Source organism: Lepus europaeus, chromosome 1 (genome assembly GCF_033115175.1).
Source record: "Lepus europaeus isolate LE1 chromosome 1, mLepTim1.pri, whole genome shotgun sequence".
Classification (NCBI taxonomy): Eukaryota; Metazoa; Chordata; class Mammalia; order Lagomorpha; family Leporidae; genus Lepus; species Lepus europaeus.
Window position 1 is genome coordinate 54,059,444 of NC_084827.1, and position 15,397 is coordinate 54,074,840.

Here is a 15,397-nt window from a genome sequence, read left to right on the forward strand (position 1 = left end):
TCAGTCTCTTCATTATATTTTAGAGTCCTTATTTTCAGTAAAAAAACCTTTCTCTCTTAAATAAATCAGTATCAACTCAAAAAGAAAACATTTGTGGAATTTCTAGGTAAAGAAAGCAATTTAAAAAAATGAATAATCACCAATTGAGATATTAATCTCTAAAAGTCTAAAATACTTTAAGCTTTAAATTAAATAATTGCCAATCCTTTGACGTGTACTAAGAAATTTTCTTTTTTTAAAAAATATTTATGTATTTAATTGAAAGACTGAGAGATAGAAAGGGAGAGATGTCTTCCATCCTGCTGGTGCATTTCCAAATTGGCCACATTGGCTGGGACTGGGACAAGCTGAAGCCAGGAGCCAGGAGCTTCATCTGGGTCTTCCATGTGGGTGCAGGGGACTTGGATTATCTCCTGTTGCTTTCTCACGGGCATTATCAGGGAGCTGGATTGGAAATGGAGCAGCCGTGATTTGAGCCAGCACCCATATGGGTTGCTGTTGCCAAAGGCAGCAGCTTAGTCTGCTACACCACAGCACTGACGCCAGAAATATTATTCTTAAAGATAACTTCCAGATCTGAGAAGAATGTCTTTGGTATCTTGATTGGTATTGCTTTGAATGTATAAATTGCTTTTGGGAGAATAGATCTTTTGATGATATTGATTCTTCCAATCCATGAGCATGGAAGATTTCTCCATTTTTTGGTATCCTCTTCTATTTCTTTCTGTAAGGTTTTGTAGTTTTCATCGTAGAGATCTTTAACGTCCTTGGTTAAGTTTATTCCAAGGTATTTGATTGTTTTTGTAGCTATTGTGAATGGCATTGATCTTAGAAGTTCTTCCTCAGCCGTGGCATTGCCTGTGTATACAAAGGCTATTGATTTTTGTGCATTGATTTTATATCCTGCTACTTTGCCAAACTCTTCGATGAGTTCCAATACTCTCTTAGTAGAGTTCTTTGGGTCCCCTAAATAAAGAATCATATCATCTGCAAAGAGGGATAGTTTGAGTTCTTCCTTCCCGATTTGTATCCCTTTAATTTCTTTTTCTTGCCTAATAGCTCTGGCCAAAACTTCCAGAACTATATTGAATAGCAGTGGTGAGAGTGGGCATCCCTGTCTGGTACCAGATCTCAGCGGAAATGCTTCCAACTTTTCCCCTTTCAATAGGATGTTGGCCGTGGGCTTTTCATATATTGCTTTGATTGTGTTGAGGAATGTTCCTTCCATACCCAGTGTTGTATTTTATCAAATGCTTTCTCTGCATCTATTGAGAGAATCATATGGTTTTTCTTCTGCAGTCTGTTAATGTAGTGTATTACGTTGATTGTTTTGCGAACGATGAACCATCCCTGCACACCAGGGATAAATCCCACTTGGTCTGGGTGGATGATCTTTCTGATGTGTTGTTGCATTCTATTGGCCAGAATTTTATTGAGTATTTTTGCATCTATGTTCATCAGGGATATTGGTCTGTAATTCTCTTTCAATGTTGCATCTTTTTCTGGCTTAGGAATTAAGGTGATTGTGGCTTCATATAAAGAATTTGGGAGGATTCCCTCTTTTTTGATTGTTTTGAATAGTTTGAGAAGAATTGGAGTTAGTTCTTCTCTAAGTGTCTGGTAGAACTCAGCAGTGAATCCATCTGGCCCTGGGCTTTTCTTTGTTGGGAGGGCCTTTATTACTGTTTCAATTTCTGTGTCAGTTATGGGTCTGTTTAGGTTTTCTATGTCTTCCTGGCTCAATTTAGGTAGGTTGTATGTGTCCAGGAATCTGTCCATTTCTGATAGATTTCCCTGTTTGCTGGCATACAAGTCCTTGTAGTAATTTCTGATGATTCTTTTTATTTCTGTGACGTCTGTTGTTACGTTTCCCTTTTCATCTCTGATCCTATTGACTTGGGTCTTTTCTCTTCTTTTTTTAGTGAGTTGGGCCAATGGGGTGTCAATTTTGTTTATTTTTTCAAAAAACCAGCTCCTCCTTTGGCTGATTTTTTGTAATGTTTCTTTGGATTCAATCCTGTTGATTTCTTCTTTGATTTTAATTATTTCTCTTCTCCTGCTGGGTTTGGGTTTGGTTTGCTGCAGATTTTCTAGATCCTTGAGATGACTTGAAAGCTCATCTATTTGGTGCCTTTCCAATTTCTTGATGTAGGCACCTATTGATATAAACTTTCCTCTTAACACTGCTTTTGTTGTATCCCATAGGTTTTGGTATGTTGTGCTGTTATCCTCATTTACTTCCAGAAAATTTTTGATTTCTCTTTTAATTTCTTCTATGACCCATTGTTCATTCAGGAGCATGTTGTTCAATTCTCCATGTGTTTGCACATGCTCTAGGGATTCCTGAGTTGCTAATTTCCAATTTCATTCCTTTGTGGTCTGAGAAGTTGCATGGTATGATTCTAATTCTCTGTCTTTAAGGTGCTGTACATTGTTATTTAATGCTATAATTAGTACTCCAATGGTAGTTTTTCACTTTATGTTGCTATATGGGGCAAACTGTTGAAATCTTTACCTAATATATACTAAACTGATCTTCTGTATATAAAGAGAATTGAAAATGAATCTTGATGTGAATGGAAGGGGAGAGGGAGCGGGAAAGGGGAGGGTTGCGGGCGGGAGGGAAGTTATGGGAGGGGGGAAGCCATTGTAACCCATAAGCTGTACTTTGGAAATTTATATTCATTAAATAAAAGTTTAATAAATGAAAAAAAATAACTTCCAGGAATTTAATTAATTTCATTTTTTTGGTGGTCAGTCAGTGCCTCCAAAGATGGGTGGCTCAGAGATTTTTGTATTTCAAAGATGCTCAGAATATTATTATATTTCAAAGGTAGAGATAATTTTTATATTTCAAGCACTCAGAGTATTTCCATATTTCAAAGATGGACCATTTTTCAGTGAATGCTTTCCATTTTAAATTCCCAGCAAATGATGCAGGACTAGAAGTCAGAGACACTGGATGTTACACTCAGACAATGTAGGAGAGACAATAAGGTTGATGAAACCATGCTCCAGAGCTTTCTACATAGGGAATCACACATAAACATGAGGCATTTTTAGAAAAAGAATAGTTTGAAATATGTAGGCACCTTTCGAAACAAACTGGCAAATGTAGGACTCCTTACAGGCATCTTTTCTCAGTTGAATGTCAAAAAGGAGACTACATGTAATAGAATGTGAGTTTAAAAGGTCACGGAAAAGAAAGTTAGGAGTCACTCATCTGACATGGTGATGAATGGGATGATGACATCTAATACTGGTTGTGTGCAGTGGCAGTGGAAAGCATCTTATGCTCATTATGAATCCTTGCAACTCACCAAGGTAGATCCTATTGTTATTCTTGCTTTCCTAGATTAAAAATCAAAGACTTTGAGAATCTGAATAATTTGCCTAATAGCAATGTTTGAAACAATCACCATTTTCTCCTTTAGGACTCTCATTACAAATCCTAATGTATCATTCTACCCTTTCCCCTTGGGCCTGGGCTTGTTTTCAGCATCCTTCAGTAGATGGCATTCCAGGAAGTTTCCATTTTTTGTTTAGTGTTGAAAGATAAGATGAAACTTGCTTGATACCACTGGCCTAGGATTTTTCTTAAACCAATTCTAGGAAGATTCATTAAACTCTTATTGGCAGTTTCCCTTTTCCCTTCGCTAGTATGTGATTATATTCTGCTTATTTTATAAGATTAGCGATTCTGAAAAAATCAAAATCAAAATTTCTATTTGCTTCTGTCCCAATCAATTATAAATGATGCTTCCGGACACACACTCTTAAACTCACTTGGCTGTCCATTTGATATGGCTACTACCAAACCTGATATGCTACCATCTTTTCCTTTGGTAATATGGTGATTTGGCATAAAATTAAATTTCAACCATCATATTAAAAACAAAAAGAGTGCCATACCATGTCCATGAATAGGAATATAAATATTAATTTAAAACATTAATATAAAGGAATATTAATTTCCATATAATTTCAATAAATATGTAGAATTTCTTTCACTTCTCAACAAGAAGAGCTTTAAAGTTTCTTTAGAATCTTTTTAAAATAAACATCTGAAAACAGTCCAATTTAGAACAATTGAAAAGCAAATTTAGAGTAATTGAATGAGTGTGGCATTGACATATAGAATGGGCACATAAATCAATGGAATACTACATAAAATCCATTATCAGGTACAAATACACTGAATAATTTGTTATCTTCTGTGTAAATAAACAAATAATAAATAAAGCTACTGTAAATTTGACCCCAAATGTTTTTCATTTAAGTTCAGGGATGAAAGGCTGGGATTTAAATGACCATTTTAAAGCATCAGATTCAATCTTTTGTTTATATCCCATGTCATTGATACTAAGGAACAGGGCAGCCCTTTATCTACTTGTTCTTATCAGTAACCAACTAACTTTAAATAACTTTAAATTCCATGCATAAAAATTGGTGAGGCAAAGTTTTAAAATAGTTAAGGGCATGGTTTTAGTATCAGTCACAACTGGGTTTGTGTCTTGACTTTGCTCCTAAAGTCACCAAAATCCTCTGACAGTTTCCTTGTAAGTAAATTGCAAGAAAATTAGGCTTTTTAAAAAAAGATTTATTTAATTATTTATAAGGCAGAGATTTGGAGAGAGAAGGGGAGGGAGAGAAAGAGATGGATTTTCCATCACTGCTTTACTCCTCAAATGGCCAAAATGACCTGGGCTGGGCCAGGCAGAAGCCAGGAGCCAGGAGCTTCATCCGGCTCTCCCACATGGGTACAGGACCCCAAACACATGGACCATCTTCTGCTGCTTTCCCAGGGGCATGAGCAGGGTGCTGGATCAGAAGTGGAGCAGTGGGAACTTGAACCAGCACCCATATGGGATGCCGGAACTGCCAGTGAAGGCTTAACATTTTATGCCACAGCACTGGCCCCCAAAATAAGGCCTATTACAAGTTGTTAGGGGATTTCCCTTTTTTTGGTGAATGGATATTATAAGAGCTAGTTCTCCTCAGTGCTCTTGGTTCATATTAGGTAAAACATAAATATCTCTACATCATGACTATGAAATCTAGAGCCAGGAGACCTGTGTCCTGACCTCTAGACCCCTGTAGGCCTAGATTTCCTATATGTAACTCAAACCCATAAAGTCCAAAATACTTGAATAAATGAAGAAGACTACTTTTTTCTTGTGTAGAATCAATATTGAAAATGTTGATATTTCCTCAGTTTCTCATTAACATTTAGTAAGTTCCCATTACTCACAGAAGTCTGGGATTCCCATATCTGATTTAACTTTGTATAAATCTCTAATTATACTTTGCTGTAGTTACACTGAATTTCATTCCCATTATACACCTTTCTTCCATCTGTGTCTTTACTCAAATCATCCCTTCAATCTGGAATTTGTCTGTCCTATTACTGCATTGCTAGATCTTGTCTATTTTTCAAAGCATGACTCCTAGAGATGTAGTCATTTTCCTTTTTTATTAATTAATTTATTTTTAAGGAATACAAATTTCATATTTACAACTTTGGGAATATAGTTATCCTTCCCTGCATGCACACCCTCCCACCCATACTTCCACCCCTCCTCCTCCTTGCTCTTCCCTTCCCAGTCCCATTCATTTTCAATTAACTTTGTACACAGAAGACCAACCTATACTAAGTAAAGATTTCAACAATTTGCACACACACACACACAAACTGTTTGAGAACTAGTTTTACAGTTAACTCTCATAACACAATTCATTGAGGACAGAAGTCCTGCATGGGAAGTTAGTGCAGAGTGACTCCTGTTGTTCATTTAACAATTAACACTCTTATGTATGACATCAGTGACCACCATATGCTGACGACATGAGCTGCCTAGGCTATGGAAGCCTTTTGAAGTAGTCATTTTTCTAAGGCTGAAATCTCAAAGCACATAATTTGCTCTCTTGCTTACAAATTTTGATCATAATTTTTTTTTGTATCATGGTTATTAAAGTCTTTCCTCAGGGCAATTTTTAAAATATTTGACAACAGGTATCCAGCTACCAACAAATCTAAAGTGACTACAATTGCACACACCTGGTTAAGCGAGCATTTTCACTGGCAAATTACAAAACCAAATAATATTGCGCAGACCATATGTTCCCTCAGACCAGTATTTCCATTAAGTGATCTCTGTATCATCCAAAACTTTAGCACAATATCATGCACATACTAGATCTGCTCATATTTAGCACTTATCAATGTTGTAAATATAAAAGAAGCAGTGCATGTACTGGTAAAAACAAGGCTGTGAGCTCACATATTTGTGGAGTGATTATTGGATCCCCTAATAACAATGGTGACTGTATTCTAGTTGAGCATCTTCCTTAGTGATTTCACATTTTTTTCTTTGATGTCTCTCTTAAATAACTTAGTTGAGTAGGAGGAAAAAGAAATAATGAGTATTTTCCATAGAACTCTTAGATACTCCAATCAACAAATCCTTAAACATATAGTGATTATTTACTCCATTTTTATTTCCTAGTTAAAAGAGAAAGCACTTGTAGAAAAATATTTTTAAAATATTTTTTGAATTTTTGAATTTTTTTGAACGAGATAGAGGACTTTAATTCTGAGGCTGTAGATTTTTACCAGTTTAATGCAGAGAAACATTTCTGTACTACATTTGTACTATGAGATTTGCAAAATATGATCATTCACTTAAAGAGGCTCCATATAAATCACTGTTAGAATTACATATAAAATATATGTTTATATACATTTGTAATAGATGTGGACGTGCTACTTAAAATGTGATTATTGCAGTCATTATAGATTTACAATATTTTCACATAATGGGTATGCTTTACCATAAAAATGTCCTGTAAGATATTAAATCATATCTGTCCTCTGTCCTTTCCTCTCTCTTTAGGTTAATATAATGGTGTTGTTCTTTTATACTTTCAATGACATGAATACATTTAAGAGTAGAGTTTAGCATATTTCTATAATGATAGATGTTTATTTCTTATGGCCCTTTGAAGATAGAAACCATATTTCCATTCTTAGTGAGACTAAATTGAAACTCACAAAGATAGTTAGGAAAATAAATTATGTATTATTTGCTTTTTAAATGCATACAACCAAGAAAATTAAACCTCATAGAAGCTTATGAGTGTAACACTTGCTAAAGTTTTTGGTTTAGGAAAATAATTGAATCCAGCCAGTTACTAAACAAGTACACACATGGGGTGGGGATGTAAGATAGGGCTAGAAAGGCTATCTGAAGGGTGTAATTAGAGGGTTTTAATGAAAATTGGGAAAGCACTCATTTGTACAATTTGAAAATTGAACTGGTTTAATCTAATATTTAAGAAAAGAAGCCTTGGGCGGGCCCCGTGGCTCACTTGGTTAATTCTCCGCCTGAGGTGCCGGCATCCCACATGAGTGCCAATTCTAGTCCTGGTTGCTTCTCTTCCAGTCCAGCTCTCTGCTGTGGCCTGGGAGGGCAGTGGAGGATGGCCCAAGTGCTTGGGCCCCTGCACCCGCATGGGAGACCAGGAAGAAGCACCTGGCTCCTGGCTTCAGATCAGTGCAGCGCCAGCCATTTGGCGAATGAACCAACGGAAGGAAGACCTTTCTCTCTGTCTCTCACTCTCACTGTCTATAACTCTGTCAAATAAATTTTTAAAAAAAGAAAGAAAAGTAGCCTTGCACTAATTTTCTCAAGTGCATGATATTTTTATTAATCCTGAATAACATCACTCATTTGGATGGAATCCAAATGGCTGTCCTTCAACCCACCTTCTTATTTAGCAACAGCTATCACTTCAAAGGCATTAACCTTGTAGCAACACAGGGCTTACTCAGACTTTATATTATCCACTTGTTTAAACTGTGGAAACTCAACCATTCATCAGTAGAGAGTTCAAAGTGTTACTTTCTTTTCTACAATTAGGTCAGAACCACAGAACCTTCATTAGGTCTCATATCCTGCTCCATTAAATTAATCTCCTGCTGGGATTAAAATTTATGGGTATGCTATAAAGAAGACAAAATATTATTAGAGAAAATGACTAAGTGGAAAATTGATTTTTTAATCAGAAGTCAGAATAAACAGACTTCCTTAATAAGTACCACAAGGAAATGGCTATTTAGCATTTTTACAAAACCTTGGTAATATGCTTAACAGAAAATTTCAACCCTATGAAACATTACTTTTTCATTCCACATCCTATAATGCCAAAAGAAGAATAAAAAATTTATGAGAACAAATTATTTACAAATGATTACTTGAAATCTTTGCTATACTTTGGGTGAAAGTCTGCTCTCCTACAACAAATCTTCGTTTATCAGTTTCCATTGGAGGGGACTAAAATGTTCCTTAAAGTGCTTAATACTAAAGATGAAGTGTAACATTACATGGACCTAGAGTTTCAAGAAAACTCTGCTTATTTACAATGAGACAGTTTTTCTGGTTCCTTGATAAAGAATTGAAAGAAGTTAAAATACATTCATGAAACTATATATTTTGTATATAAACAGTTTGAATTAACTCTGTTTTATTTGTTGGTTTTTGTTTTCCTACTGAATTGATTGTTAATGTTGACTGACGACAAAGGAAAGTGAAGACAAGATCATACAAAGAAAACAAAATACACATTATATATATACTTCAAGTACAACATGAGGTTGATTCTGTATTTCTATGTGGACTCAACCAATCTTGCCTTTTAAATTAATGTCTTATCCCTGGCTGGAACAAATAGAGTCCTAATTCAATAATTTTCTCTGTATTCTCTCTTTTTATTTTTCATAATTTAAAATAATTTCTAAAGGTTTAATATGTATTATAGTTTTATTCTATTATATTATTAGGTATCTTTTGCATATAAATATATATGGGTATATATGTATAATGTCATGTAGGTATGTAAATTATAAATTTGATCACTGTCCAATGACAGTGATCTATAACTGACATAATAACTCAGTTAAAAACAACTTGTCCAGATTTTGCTACCAAAAGGGCACATGACTATACATGACTCATACTGCATTGCATATTCCATTTTGTTCCCTTTTTCAACCCCCGCCCCTCTGCTCCATAACTAATCTGAGATCAACTGTTGATCAGGGTCAGCTCACTAACACATAAACATGTTGACTCACAAGTTTAAATAAAAATAAAGTAGCCTCTGATTGGCTCCTTTATGGAAAACAAGCATGTTTTGTGGGGGACAAATATAAAAGAAGAAAGCAGTACTAGGATGAACAAGTTTTATTCCTTGACAGCTGTTAACTTTTATACTAAAAGAATTTTAGTTATAGACTTTACAAAGATGAAATTAAGTAGCTGAAATTACAGATAACTTGTTTTTCTATATACCTGAATTCTAGTTATATGACAGTCAATAACATTCAGTGGACATTCTTTAAGCAATCTAGGGGCAAGACTTTCTATTAAGTGCTGTGGTACCACAATGAATAAACCACACGTCTGATCTGAGAGTTGCTCAAACTTGTGAAGGAGTCAGTCATGGAAACAGGTACTTGAAATCACACAACCATGATAAAGTAGACAAATTATATATAAATGGATATGAATTTTGTGAGTTGCAGGGCACCTAGGAGGATAAGGAGGGAAGATTGAGAAGAGTGAATGATACTTGGGGCATTGGTAGCTTGAAACATAGAGAAATTTTCCAGGAAAAACATTGTGCTAGTTTTATACTTAGGTGCTTTCAAATCCAGTCTTGCACCTTTTCCCTTTCTCTCATCCCAGGCTCTCCCCTAGCCTGTCTCCCAGACTTCTCTGAGCCGGCTCCCAGTGGGATTTGATCAAGCACTGTCAGCTGGAGACATGGAGAACAGAAGGAGGGAAGAAATCAGGATATTTTTCCCCTTTCTCATCTGTCTCAGGGTATATTTCTGGAATTAGATGTGTTTCTTCCTTATTTCTTTTTCCCTGCCATTTAGGCTTGTTCTGGTTTCAGCTCTTACTGGCCCTTAGGCTACAGGGAAAGTAGCTTCCTTCTGCTGTTCTACTGTCTCCCACTCAGATTCTCTGCCTCTCTCATGAGTATATAATCAATCACTACCCATAAACAACTTCTACTTCAAATGTTGAGTGGTTTCTATTTTCCTGGTTGGACATGAAAGGCTCGTAGACATTAATTATCTGAGTCTGAATTCCAGGGACTAGTTAGAGCAGTGGGTCAGGAACTAATCAACATATAGGAGAGAGTTAATGAGTTTTTACATAGAATGTAAGAGAAAGGATTTTAAATTAAAGAAAAATGAAATTAAGTAGTCCCGGGGAACAGGGCAACAGGATACAAAACCAGAGCTTTTGATTGAGCACAAAGAGAAATCAAGAGTTCTGAGTTTCAGAATAGAAAAATGTCCATGAGGAAACCGAGTTCTCACTTAGACCCAGCATTTGTCAAATGAGGTTCTGAAGATAGAGGAATCAGGTCACATACCTGGAAACACACCAGATTGGAAACTCAAGTCTACTATTTTTCTCCCAAATGTCCTTTCCCATACTCATTCTTTTAAATAGCACGACATGAGGTATCATTTTCCTGGGTTTGGATAATTTTTTTTCTGATCTTATGTGATGTTTTTATTTTAGTTTCCTTTCATGTCAGCCAGTATATGTTACTATTCACCTCATAAGATAATGTAAGAATGAAATCAGACATATGAAAAGTACTTAGAATCGTGTAAAGTACTTGGAAGAGTTAAAATTATGGAGATTGGTGCAGACATGAAAGATAACAAAGCTACAAGACGTTTTCATAATATTATCAAAGATAAGCTTATCATTGTGCAGCTTGTAGATACTATTACTCCACACCTGCTGAAGTGAAGACTTCCTTTTGCATTTTCCTAATAATGTACTATTTGTTTAATAAAATCACCTTCAATCTTACATTTGAGTTTTAGTGTAGAAGTTAGTTCAGAGGGTGGAGCAAGATGGTAGTTGCATGAGATGCTCCAGGCCACTGAGATACCAATATAAAGTGCAAAGTCATCCACCAGGTCACCTTCACAAGAGCTACGGAAGCCAGGTAAGAGGCCTCAGCGCCTGGCTGTAGTATAATATCCAATCTCACTGAAGGAAGCAGGAGAAAAGAGTCACTTGTGTCACTTGGATCCCAGCTCCAAGGAATGTGGAATGAAGAGGGATGTCATGTGCTCAACGCCCTGAGATCTAACATCTGATACGGCCCAGATAATACCAGGCCAGTGCTCAATGAACAAGCCACTTGACTTCCATGGCAGAAGCTTGTGCTCCAGTGGGATGGATTCATTCTGGCGTGTGAGGATATGTGCATTGCAACATCATGCAGTATCCCATAAATACATACAATTTTGAAGCAACAGAAGCTAGTTCAGTAATTATTTTCTATAATTTGAGGGTACAAAAATCGTAATTTTTGTACCATTGGTTTCTTCTCAGCTTCATAGAAGAGTATTTAAGAATTTTATGATTTAAATGAGATTTCTTAGTTGATTTCCTACTTGCATGATATTTCAAGCCAAGCATTTGAAAAAATTTCATGATTTCTTCTTTTCTTGTCATTCCTCTCTCTCATTCATATTTTTAGTAATCCAAGGTACTTAAATATTGAATGTAAAGATGGCAATTGGAAAATCGTGAAACAAATACGAAGTCATTCTCATTCAGTGATACTAACTAACTACCCAGTGCTTAGGCCATTAGTACTTAGACATTTGCATTTATGTTCAAAGAAAAACAAAACAAACATTTATAATATGATATGTAGACTCAACCAAAATCCAGTACTATAAATTCCAACTTACCCTCAGTATCTGCTAGTCCTACTCCTACTCCTGGCTGTTTTACAGGCTCTTGTCCATTCTGTCCCATCTTCCCTCTATTTAAAAATTAAATAAAATCATATATTTCATATGTAATATTTAGTCATATGTAATCTCCCAAATACAAATGAGGATGCTAAGTCTGCAAAACTAAAATATTATATATCCCAACCTGTAACAGACTGTTTGAAAGGTAAGTGTATACACAGTCAATTGCTCTAAGTGGTATCAATTTTAAAATGGAGACTAGATTATTATTCCTATTTATTCCAAACAAAATACCTCAACATTCAGTCAGTCTCAGCTGTGGAGTCATTTATCAAAATATCAGAACATTATCACATTCTCAAATTTTAGTCTTAGATACATTTTTTTCTTTTTTTAATTTTGGAAGCAAGAAGGACTCTTTGATAAGAAAGAGGTTGAATTAAATAATACATAAAATAATCTAATAACAGATATTTTTCCTACAGTTCATGATTTTTTTGTTCAGATTTTTTCTGTTTTCAGCTATGTTGAGCAAGCTGGCCTTTGAAGCCAGACTTCTTTTGAAGTTGGCCTCTGCTTCAGGAGTTGCTATGTCTTGTTATGTGGTCAAGACTGTCTACTTTTGTAACATAAGGTTAGTGACGGTTATCTTTTTAGTTATGAGGTAATCGAATGGAAAATGTCTACAAAGGATTTAACACAGTGCTTGAGAAATTAGAAGCCTTGAACAATGTGTTGTAGGTAGCTGTGGCACAGCTACATTGTTCATTCAAGGCTTGTAATTCAGCCCCAATCTGTTGCATGCTTTCAGCTTCAACCTCAAACTTTTTGGAAAGCCACCAAGATGAAGAATCCCTGAAACTTTGAGCACTGAGAGTTTGAAATGCAGATAACGGTAGCAGTCGAAAGACTGTAAGCCACTTATTGTTTCTTCAGCAAGAAAGAAGCTACATTGCATCTAAAAGATTTCAGAATTATCTTCAATGTACTTGGATAACACATTCTAAAAAAAAAAAAAAGAAATAAACCCCTAACATATTAAAAAGGTTATTTAACACGAGAACTTCTTGATATCGTGGTTCCTAAACAGTACTTCTAACATAGCAGGATTTGCTAAAAATTAATTCTTACTTTCACAAAAAGTATTTGGCTTGCTAGACTGCTGAAAATGTAGCCATACTTATTTCTTAAGAACCAATTATGTCTTGCCGGCCCCGCGGCTCACTAGGCTAATCCTCCGCCTGTGGCGCCGGCACCCCAGGTTCTAGTTCCGGTCAGGGCGCCGGGTGCTGTCCTGGTTGCCCCTCTTCCAGGCCAGCTCTCTGCTGTGGCCCAGGAGTGCAGTGGAGAATGGCCCAAGTGCTTGGGCCTTGCACCCCATGGGAGACCAGGAGAAGCACCTAGCTCCTGCCTTCGGATCAGCACGGTGCGCCGGCCACGGCGCGCCAGCCGCAGCAGCCATTGGAGGGTAAACCAACGGCAAAAGGAAGACCTTTCTCTCTGTCTCTCTCTCTCACTGTCCACTCTGGCTGTCAAAAAAAAAAAAAAAGAACCAATTATGTCTTATTTGAAAACTCCACCAAAGATCCTCTTAATATTCTACTCCATAGAAGAACAGATTTGGACCCAGAAATTATTTTCTCTTGAAAGCCATTATGTTATTCTAGTATGGCAATTCTAGGTCATAGGTTTCTGAACATGTATTTATTAAGTGACTATGTAAGGCACCAAGTGCAAACAGATTATGTAATTTCCAACATGTTTGAGATGTGTGAGTACAGACACACACACACACATACGTGCTCTGTGTCTATATGGATTCTTGTTTAAGCAGTGCAGAAAACTTCATTTTGTTCAATTGCTTAATTTAGATTCAACACAAGTAGTTAAGTTAAAAAAAGAACTCTTCTCATTCAGTTACTATGAGATCAAAAGAAAGCTTAATGATTTAGCAGTAATTTCCCCGTAAGTAGTAAAGTCTGCTCTACTGATAGAGTGAGTTAACATATATATTGCTCCTGAGGGAAACTACTGAAAGTGAGGATCTTTTAAGTATCATGAATCTAGCTAATCAGAGTACCAAAAAAGTTACCACTGCATACTCTGCCAAACTTATGAACTTGGTCATTAATATTAATCGGTGAATGGATAAAGAAAATACGATTTACATATACAATGAACTACTATTCAGACATGGAAAGCATGAGATTGTGTCATTTGTGACAACATGGATGGACCTGGAGGACTTTATGTTATGTGAAGTAAGGCAGGTACAGGAAGAAAACACCACATGATATAACATATATGTGGAACCATTTATCTAATAAAAGTTAAGCATACAACAATGGTTACCAGAGTGAGGAGATTATGGGGGAAGGTGGATAGTGACAAGTTGGTCAATGGGTACAGTATTACAGCTCAAATGGAAGAAAAAGTTCTAGTGTTCTATGTTACATCGAAGTGATTATAATTCACGATAATGCATTATACATCTCAGAATAGGTAGAAGACAGGATTTTCAATGCACTCATTATAAAGAAATGATGAAAGTTTAAGACATTGGATATGCTAATTACCCTGAGTTGCTCCTACCTTGTTTGCACACGAATCAAAATATAATGGAGGCAGGTGCTATGGCCTAGTGGGTAAGGCTGCCATCTGCAGTGCCTGCACCCATATGGGTGCCGATTCCAGTCCCAGATGCTCCACTTCTGATCCAGCTCTCTCTGCTATGTCCTGAGAAAGCATTGGAAAATGAAGCAAGTCTTCGGGCCCCTGCAGCTGTGTGGGAGACCTAAAAGAAGCTCCTGGCTCCTGGCTGCAGATAGGCCTAGCTCCAGCCATTGTGGCATTTTCGGGAGTGAACCAGAAAATGGAAGATTCTCTCTCTTTCTCTTTCTCTCTCTGCCTCTCTGCCTTTCAAATACATAACAATCTTTAAAAATAAAAAAATCAATGTACCTCACAAATTTGTACAAATATCATGTGTCAATAAAAAGCATAATTTTAGAAATTATGAAGAAATAATTGTTGATAATTTTTAGATTTGTTCTTTAATCATAGATTTCACATTTTGGTGGTGATATCTAGCTACAGCCTTTGCTTCTAATGAAAACAGATTTTTAACCTTAGATACTTAACCAAAATATGTGGTAAGTGCATTTTGAAGATTATACAAGGATATTAGTGGCATTGTGAATCCAAGTGAAGTTCAAAGGAAGTGTAACATGAGGAGTGTGATTCTTCTGAATTCCCAATAAGTATTCTTCAGCTCAAAAATTCTTACTATATATTTTATAATTTACATGTTTAATCAGTCACTAAATATCTATATCTATATATCTATATCTATATATCTATATCTATATACTGGCCCAAGCAACAGCTATCAAATACTATTTTTTACATATGCTTATACTATTTCTTAGATATGTTTATAATTTTTTAAGATTTGTTTGTGTATTTGAAAATCAGAATTACAGAGAAAGAGGGACAAAAAGAGAGAAGAGAGATCTTCCATCTGATGGTTTCCTCCCCAAATGGCTGCAATGGCCAGGGCTGAGCCATGCCGAGCCAGGAGCCACAAGCTTCATCCAA

At 36.1% G+C, this 15,397-nt stretch overlaps 1 protein-coding gene across 1 annotated transcript in view; it reads right to left on the minus strand.

Annotated features, from left to right (window-relative positions):
• PCLO (piccolo presynaptic cytomatrix protein) overlaps positions 1-15,397 on the minus strand; it is a 623,081-nt gene that overhangs the window by 51,046 nt on the left and 556,638 nt on the right. Inside the window, exon 22 of the mRNA XM_062178496.1 lies at positions 11,795-11,868. Within this exon, the coding sequence (XP_062034480.1) occupies positions 11,795-11,868 (74 nt within the window). The remainder of the gene's footprint in view (positions 1-11,794; positions 11,869-15,397) is intronic.